We start from the raw sequence: 9633 nt of genomic DNA on the forward strand, positions 1-9633 counted from the left end.
GAGGGGACTTTTAAGGGAAAGGTGCTAGTGATTATGCCTGTGATGATCATGCAAGTCATTTTTTTAAATTCTGCATTCAACATGATGATGAACATGTGTGCTAAATTCATCTGGCCAATGCATTACAAATGAGCAAGATGGTTGAAAATGAAGATCACGTTTAGACCTGGAGCGCAAGATTTATTATCAGCGTTCAGGCGTGGCCCCTAGCTTTTTCATTTCATGTTACTTCATTCACACAGGAAAGCACACCTTGGTGCTCCCAATATAGTCCTGACAACTTTCTTTCATCACAACTAATTAATGGTGATTGCGTTAACAGGGTGATGCAGAGGAAGCAAAGTCTGGGGAAACCCGATCAGAAAGATTTAAATGAGAATTTGGCTGCAACGCAAGGTCTGGGCCACATGATTGCAGAGTGTAAGAAGCTGTTTCAGGTGAATATTCCACTATACAATTCTTCCTTGGGTCTTTTAATATCATGCAATATGCTAAATTGCATTGTCTAGTTATTGACCTGATAGTGCCCTGTTTGGCAACCAGTGAGTCATCGTGTCTGTACTTTTGAACCTCCCAACCATTTTATCCTTCTTGTTCCCATACCCTCAGATCCCTGAAGAAATGAGTAGATGTCGGAATTCCTATACGGAGCAAGATCTTCGGCCTCTGAGCTTGGAGGAACTAGGCAGAACTAATAACTCTGAGCCTGCCGACTACCGTTTTTACATCCAGGACTGTATGGATGATTTGCTTAAGGAGATTAAGGATAAATTTAAAGGCTGGGTCAACTGTTCCACCTCGGAGCAAGCAGAGCTTGCCTACAAGAAGGTATATTAGCACAACTCCAGGACTGTTGTTAAATCTCGATGCATTTCACATAGAAGGTAAAATCAGAGAGAGAGAGAGAGAGAGAGAGAGAGAGAGAGAGAGAATACATTTGAAAAGGGGGGGAAATAATGACTGCCTTAAACTTGGCAAACTTCAAATAACATTCCCACTCGCTAGGGCTTCTCCCAAAAGTGAGAAAGATGGAACAAACTGATCTGATCTGAAATCATTTTGCAGAGCTGGTTGCCAGCAAAACGTTAAGCTTGAGCCAATGATGAAATCATCCAAAGTTATTAACATTTCAGAGAAGGTCAAACCAATGTAGCATTTTATGGGCGAAAATGAAATGTGGACTGAGGGGCAGTATAGAATTTAAGGCCTTTGCCAAGCAGAAAATTCAGGTCTGGTTTATACATGGAGTCAGAAGCCTCCAGTTGACTGCAGCAGAGATATTCCAGCTCTCCTCCTGAACTGCCACCATGGTCTACTCGCTTGCCCTGTAGCAACAGTCCTGCTGGCAGGATCAGTAAAGACAAGGGAACTGCAACCAAAGGAAGATAGTTGCTGCAATCATCAAGGGGCTTCTGAGCACAGCATTTCTTATGTGGTCCATAGGTTGCACTCTGTTCACCCCCTGCAATTCTTTAACAGTGCAGTCCTAAGCATGTCTATTCAGAACTAAGTCTTTTCATACACAGTGGGGCTTATTTCCAGCTAATTGGAGTTAGAATTTCAGCCTCAAGAGACTGAAGTCAGTGGGTCACTTCGGAATAGGAATAATTTATTGGCCAAGTTCCAAGCATACTTGGAATTTTGCTTTGACTACATTGCGATGTAAAAAACGTACCTCACACAAACACTATTCTGCTCACAATACAATACAACAGCACAGCAAAGGAACCCCACCCCACACCTGGCCTCCCCTTCCACTACCCAACTATGAGTTTAACAGTTTGATGGCACAACGGAAAAAACTGTTCCTGTGCCTAGCCGTTTTTGTGTATACAGTCCTGTAGCGACGTCCAGATGGAAGTAAATCAAACAGATGATGACCAGGATGCAAAGGGTCCGCAACAATTCCTTCTGCTCTCTTCCTAGCTCGGACAGCATAAAGTGTCTCTATTGAGGGCAAACTAACACCAATTACCCTTTCTGCAGTTCTTACTGCTCGTTGGAGCCTTTTCTTATCCAGCTTGGAGGCTGTGCCATACCAGGCAGTAATAGAATTACAGAGAACAGTTTCAATAATACCTCTGTAAAATTGGATCAACACTTCTTGGGGCAATTTAAATTTTCTTAGTTGTCACAAGAAATACAACCTCTGGTGGGCCTTTTTAATACTATTGATGTTGCCTGAGCAATTTAAGTGATGAGAAATTATAGAGCCCAGAAACTTAAAGGACTCTACGTCTACAACCATGTTACCAAGGATGGAAAGTGGCGGCAAGATGGAAGAGTGCTTTCTAAAATCGATTACCATTTCCACTGTCTTTTGGGCATTTAGGAACAAGTTATTCCTGCTGCACCACGAAACAAGATAGTTCACTTCCCGCCTATATGCAGATTCATCGTCCTCCCGGATAAGCCAAATAACTGTTGTATCATCTGCAAATAAGTGCTTTGTGGACAAATTCCCACAGATACTATCCACCAGTCATAACTTAAGACATTTGCACATTAACTACTATATATTAAAAAGAGGCTTGATCCCTTTCTTTGTTTTCAACTTGGCTCAATTTTGAATTTACACTTAATTTAAAAATTAATCAGGCTTAAAGGGCTAGCTTGTCAAGAATGGTTAACTGTGTAAGCATATATAGATACCTATGGTGACAATGCTTTCCAGGTTTCCGAGGGGCCACCTCTCCGGTTATGGAAATCCACGGTTGAAATCCCTGCCGTTCCTGAAGAGATCTTGAACCGTTTACTTAAAGAACAGCATCTTTGGGATGAAGATCTTCTGGATGCTAAAGTGATTGAGACTTTGGACAGCCAGACTGATGTATACCAGTATGTCCAGAACAGCCTGGCACCCCACCCAGCCAGAGACTATGTCGTCCTAAGGTAATCTTGCAGATTTCACCCCTGACAGATTTTTGAAGGACAGAGCCTGCAAAACCCTTTTATAAATACAGCTAGCTAAAATGTAGATATATTGATTCATCTACTGATTTGTTTATTTTTTAAATACGGTACCTCCACTACCTGAAATGTATGACGCCTACATTTAAGCAAGCTCTTCATTTAAAAAGAAAAAGAAAGAAATAGGTCAGTCTGCTACGTTAAAATTAATGGTTGCTGGCTGATACATACAAACTTGTTTTCTACAGGGTAGATTTATATGTACTGTACTACTACTAGTAGCAAGAATGTTACAACCTACTTTTTTTTTTTTACTGCAAATGAGATTTTTTTAAAAAAATTATTTGGAGACATTCAGAATTTTAAGCTTTGACAGCTTGCATTTCTGGATGTTTTTGGGTTTTTTTAACGTCCTCTTGGATTTACTTGTTCTATGTTGTAAAGGCTACAGTGGAACCTCGGTTTATGAACACCTCGGTTTACGAATTTTCATTTTACGAACGCTGCGGACCCATCTGGAACGGATTAATTCACTTTCCATTACTTTCAATGGGAAAGTTCGCTTCAGTTTATGAACGCTTCAGTTTATGAACAGACTTCCGGAACCAATTGTGTTCATAAACCGAGGTACCACTGTATTGGCAGCAAACAATAAAAACCTGGCTGGCTGGCTGGCTGGCGTCTATGCAGTATTTTGTTATAAAGCTGTTCTTGTTCCTAACAGGACTTGGAGGACGAATTTATCTAAAGGCGCTTGTGCACTTTTAAGCTCCTCGGTGGACCATGACCGTGCTGCAGTCCTTGGCGTTAGAGTGAATGTGCTCTTGTCCAGGTATCTCATTGAACCTTCTGGATCAGGAAAATCCAAACTCACCTATATGTGCAGAACTGATTTAAGGTAAGCCTTTTTTCTTCACTTTTTCCTCTTCCGTTGTTTTAACCTCCAAACTCTGTTAGAAGAATTAACTGTCGTATGGCCCAGAATCAGCTGTGTTGTCCTTCCCCTTCCTCATTTGTATAGTGCAGAAGAGATGATGGTTGGTTTTAATTGATTTAATTTAGATGGGCAACTTCACAAATGATTCACATAAGAACTCCTTGCAATCCCCTCGCAGAGACGTGCAACATGTTCAAAAGCAATTCCTCTTGAAAGTTTGGTCCCTCCATCACACACCCCGCTAGTGGATTTGGGGTGCTTTCATTTGCACTTCCATATATTTTGTTTACAGTTGGTGTGCATATTTATGTGAATGCATACCCTGCTCATAGTTGCACTGTAGCATGTGATGTGGCATCTCAAATCATTAACAGAACAAGAATGTGGTTGTCTAAGGTCCATTGCCAGCTTAATGGTAAAACACCTTCGTTGCATGCAGAAGGTTCCAGGTGGGCATCTCCAGGGAAGGCAGGGAACGCCCCCAGTCTGAAATCATGGAGAGCTGCTGCCAATCACTGTAGACATTAGGCCAGGGACCCCCAAACTGCGGCCCTCCAGATGTTTTGGACTACAACTCCCATGATCCCTAGGTAACAGGACCAGTGGTCAGGGATGATGGGAATTGTAGTCCAAAACATCTGGAGGGCCAAAGTTTGGGGATGCCTGCATTAGGCAGTTAGATGGACCAATGGCAGCTTCCAAAGTTCCCTATCCCTGCTCCCCAGCAACTGAATACTTGTTCCAGGGATTCCTGTTCCATCTCTTGTTTCTTCCAAGTTATGTCAGCTGTGACCAGCTTCAAGCATGCATTTTCTTTCTTGGAAACAGGGGCCACAAACCCGATTGGTACACAAAGGCTTTTGGACACTTGTGTGCAGCTGAAGTCATTAAGATCAGAGACTCTTTCAGTAATCAGAACCTGGAGACGAAAGAAGCGAAGTCCAGGTGACAACTGAAGCAGACCAACGTGGCCGCAACGTGAACATATACTTCCAGGAACTGTTGGTTGTTACAAAGCAGGCCACAGGGTGGCCTAGTAAGTCTTGCCATGAAGAAAGTATGTCTGGAATGGGCCCGGGATTCTCACTTCCAACGTCTGTGGCAAACAGTACATTTCCAAAGCTGCTTCCTATCGTTATTAGGCCTATATACTGTAGGCCTTGACTGGAATATATTGGATGGTGCAACCTTTTTTTTGTTTTTGTTTTTTTAAAAATAATACTATACTATGTTGCTTAGACAGTGTGAATTGCTTCTGAGAAGCAAAACCCTTAAGACTTTAAATATATATTTCTGGATTGTAGTGGAAATGATTCTTTCCTATATAATGTTAGGTTTATTGTATGTATCTGTGTGCCATTTGTTGAGGGACTGTTTCATCCACTGGATTTGTTGGCACTCGTCCATGGGGGTCTCGCTAAAGCAAGTGAAGGAAGGTTTGCACAGAGGCAGAGGTGTGAATGACTGTGTAGTTGTTGAGCGGAGTTGTAGAAAACAAGAGTAGGGGGGTTGGAAGTGTCTGGGACACCCAAGAGCATTTGGGAAGATTTTAATCTCTGAGGGGGAGGTAGGCCTAGGAGCTTTTTGTCTGTCCAACAGACCATCGCAAGCTAGTCTTTGCTCATGTGTACTGTTATTACTTGTGTATATCAGAAAAGGAAAATGGGGGAGCTGCCCCAAACATGGCAAGGAAAGCTGAAGCTCAACACTTGCAAATGAAGATAGCTGAAGCGAATAAAATGAATGCCTGGTGCATTTCAACTTGTGTCTTTTGCATGGACCTTGGGTTGTATTCCATCATGCAAGGACTTCTGTTTGCACAACAGAACTTTGCCTTCCTCTTTTCTCCCTGCACAGCCCCCCAAATCTGCTCCAGAGAGTTGGGGGAAACCTCAGAACAGATTTGGAGGGTTCATGGGGGGAGAGAGAGAAGAGGAGCTCCATTGCACTAGCAGAAATCCTTCATGAACTTTGTTGGATACCAACCCAATCCTCCTAAAGATGAGTTTCCTATTTTAAAGTTCTCAGAGCCTTTTCACCTTCATGACACCCAGGTAAATCTGAGTCTACAAAGTGTGTGTGTGAAACCTGGAGTTGTGGTTGTTGACAGCTTCCTCAAAAGGGCACCTGCAGAAGACCTGTATTTGCCATGCCCATGTTTTATATTGGGGTTCTTCAAGCTTGGGGTCCCAGAGTTGAATTGTAACTCCTATAATTCTCTGCCAGCTAAGCCACCAATCAAGAGAGGAGAGGAGTTGTAACTCTGACAACATCTGGGGACCCAAACTTGAAGAACACTGCTTTCCATTTGCAGGTGCACTCACTTAGAAGCCTCTTGGGCATGTTTAAAAAAACAAAACGCGTGTGAAGCTTGACAGCACCCATATTTCTACTTCTCAGATGGAGAATGTCTTGGAGTTAAGGCCCTTGAAAAGGATATACGTTGAAAGGTATTGGATTTTTTTTTTTTTACTTTTAAGCGTGAAATTTCCTCTCGTTTTTGCTCCACAGCCACCTTCCTGCACAAGTGCCTGTTGAAAGTATTGGCCGTGGTCTTTTAACAATCCTCTCTTTCGAATGAATCTCATAGGAATGGACGGAAAGCTTGTGGCATGAGCTGAAAATGCTTTCAGTGGCTTGAAAAGTCAGCACTGGAATATGTCATAACTGGAGCATTCTCAAGTTCTAAAGCGATTCATTGTAATAGAATACCGTGTTAGGAGTTCGAAAGTCTTCATATATTCCGCTCCACTATAACCATATAACCTCATTTTATCCACTTAGTTTGAAGGGAGGGGACCTCCAAAACCTTCAGAGGTTTGGATAAGAAAGGGTACTGTGGCTATCGGATTATGTGGTGTAGTGTAAAGGACTGCAGGCTAGAATAAATGGGAGGGTCAGAGTGATGAGGCCTAAGATGCTTCAGGTCAACCACCTAGACCTATAAACTCTAAACATCCTCTCTGGAGGAAGCAAGATAGCCATAATAAAAGAGCAACGATATCTAGGAAAGATGTGTATAGAAGATGTGCTGTTATTTTGCCTTCCTTAGAAGCTGTAGATGCAAATGCCTGGTGCTGAGGTCATGTTTGCGGGCTTCTCTTAGGCATCTGGTTGGCTGCTGTGAGGACAGGATGCTGGACTAGATAGGTCATTGGCCTGATCCAGGCAGCTTATGTTCACATACAGTTCAATGCATTCCAAGGGGTTGGGTTAAATGACCCTTTGGATCCATTCCAACTCTTCAATAGTTTTGTGTTTCTGTGAATGTGGAATATGAAATACAGTGGTACCTCTAGTTACAAACTTAATTCGTTCCGGAGGTCCCGTTCTTAACCTGAAACTGTTCTTAACTAGAGACGTGCTTTTGCTAATGGCGCCTCTTACTGCCACCGTGCCACCGGCACACAATTTCCGTTCTCATCCTGGGGCAAAGTTCTCAACTCGAGGTTGAGCGGAGTTTGTAACCTGGAGTGTTTGCAATCTGAGGCGTTTGTAAGTCGAGGTACCACTGTATCCCCCAAAGCGGGGCTTGGACCCTTGCTGGGACTATTGCCTTCTTCCTACCAAAACCCAACCTAGAGTCCCATGTAGGTCGCAGGTTCGATCCGCATATGGAACAGCTGCCTATTCCTGCATTGTAGGGGGTTGGACGAGATGATCCTCAGGGTCCCTTCCAACTCTACAATTCTCCGTAATTCTTTGTAAGGGTTGTTCTTTGGTGAAATGCAGTATTAGCACAGAGATGTGCTGAACCAATGTAAGGCGAGACTGGGGTGGGATGTAGATTGGAGAATGATTTTGTTCAAAGAAAAGTCTTTTTATGCAGTTGTCCATAATATCTCTACACTCGGACTCTGCCCCTGGAATCCAGCCTTTTAGCCCTCCCTGCAAATGCTAGAACAGGCTGCTCACGCTCACACAGGTGAGTCTTACGAAAGATGTGACCTGCTGGGCAGTTGGTTCTGTTTTGCTCACCCTCTCAACCTAGAAAAAGCCCTTGTGACCTTGTGGTTGCCTCCTTTCCCCATCCCAAGGCAGCGATGCAGCTGGAAGCAGCCCATAGTTACCATTGACAGTGTTAGATTTTTTTTTTTACTTTTTAAAAAAAGGGGGGGTTGTGTGATGAAGAATTATGGTGCGTTGGTGGATTGTGTCTTGTTCCTACAAATCACCTATGACCACATTATTGGCCCATTTTTATTTCATTGTGTTTTATGTCACTGTGTCTCTCGTTTGCTTCTCTCTGTTCACGTTCTGTTCTTTGCATGTCGCAGTAGGACACACATGCAAAGATCAGGTGAGGAACGATGAGAGAGAGAGAGAAGATTTGCAGTGAGGGACACCTGGCAGGCTGGGGGACTTCTTTGTTTGTTGATCTGCTTGCAGCATTTCAGGGAAGTTTCCAGGGACAACAGTCCTTGTGATATCTGTCCAGAAATCATGAAGAACGTAGCAGGGATTTTACTAATTCTCTGGATGTGGTTTGCGTCTCTCTACCAAACCCAGAGGCTAAATCCTTTGCCCTTGCAAGGAATACTGCCAAGGATCAGATATGGGTTGGAACCAACTGTTTCAGATGTGACCTGAGGGGGAAAGCTGTTCTAGATCAGTAGTCTTCAACTTTTCAGACCCAGGACTAGCCTTTAACCCAAACATGCATGTGGAGAGCCATTGCTCTCTCTCTCTTTTTTTAGCATCTATTTGGATGGTGTTAGTGCTATTATTGTGACCCACTATAGACCAGGCCGCAACCAAGTAAAGGATCCCAACCCACCAGTTGAAGACGACTGTTCTAGATCATACCTTTAACCCTTACCCTGGGGGGGGGGGCGACCCAAAAAGTTTATTAGGCAGTAAATCCAGTTCGCTAGTTGAGAGATTACTGCCATGTATGTGTGCTAAGGATTGCACCGGTAGCATATCTCACCAATAGGGAAGCCTTGTGTATTCTTTGTATACTTTTTAAATGTTCAAATGTGTGTGTGTAAAAAAAAAAGTATGTTGTACATACCAGTCTGTTGTAAACATGTACACTTGCTCACAGTTTATTGTCCAACATAGATAAAGCATGAAAATAATTATTTAAAATATAGTTGTATTTATACCTCAGATATTCTTTTGAGGGGCAGGGTGTTTGTACCTCAAGTTGGCTACCCTCCCCCCCTCCCCTGTAAATACGTTCTATACGATTAAGGTCGTAAGTAAAAGAAGAAAAGGTTTATAACTTGCTATTATATGTCTGTACAGAATATAATCAATAAATGCACTATTAAATGTTCATGTTTGTGAAACACCTCTTTTCTCCACCTCATGGTGGATAAGGCTACATGACTACTAAGCTGCTATGGCCTATGTTCTTTCCTGCACTATTGGAGGCAATACATGCCTCTGTATACCAGTGCTTGGGGATCTCAAGGGGCAGTGCTATTTTTCTAGAAAAATAGGGGCCAGAACTGAGTTCTGATGAGTTCTGGCTGGAAAAAAGCCCTGTCAAGGGAAATGAGGGCTGTTTGCACTCAAGCCCTGCTTACACTTCTTATGGGCATTTGCTTGGCCAATGTGAGAATAGGATGCTGGGGGAAAAGGGGACATTGGTCCAACAGGGCTCTCCATGCACACTTACTCATTTAATGTTGCCTATTTTTCTCACATGCTATGAAAAGCTGCTCCCTAAACCAATGACAGGCAACGTCCCAAATCTACTGCGCAGGCAATGTCTAGCCGCTCATAGTGAGGAATGACTGAAAGCAAGCTGTTTATCCAGCTATGCAAAAGAAAAAGCC

The 9633-nt window shown here is 43.0% G+C and overlaps 1 protein-coding gene across 8 annotated transcripts in view; it reads left to right on the forward strand.

Annotated features, from left to right (window-relative positions):
- DLC1 (DLC1 Rho GTPase activating protein) overlaps positions 1–9128 on the forward strand; it is a 251918-nt gene extending 242790 nt beyond the window's left edge. For all 8 annotated transcript variants that reach the window (XM_035114152.3, XM_060278815.2, XM_035114153.3 and 5 more), the window contains 5 exons: positions 323–437; positions 610–828; positions 2675–2892; positions 3635–3808; positions 4676–9128. In XM_035114152.3, the coding sequence (XP_034970043.3) occupies positions 323–437; positions 610–828; positions 2675–2892; positions 3635–3808; positions 4676–4796 (847 nt within the window). In that variant the 3' untranslated portion in view covers positions 4797–9128. The remainder of the gene's footprint in view (positions 1–322; positions 438–609; positions 829–2674; positions 2893–3634; positions 3809–4675) is intronic.
- The last annotated feature ends 505 nt before the right edge of the window (positions 9129–9633 follow it).

The sequence above is a fragment of the Zootoca vivipara genome, chromosome Z1, assembly GCF_965207765.1.
Source record: "Zootoca vivipara chromosome Z1, rZooViv2.hap1.1, whole genome shotgun sequence".
NCBI lineage: Eukaryota > Metazoa > Chordata > Lepidosauria > Squamata > Lacertidae > Zootoca > Zootoca vivipara.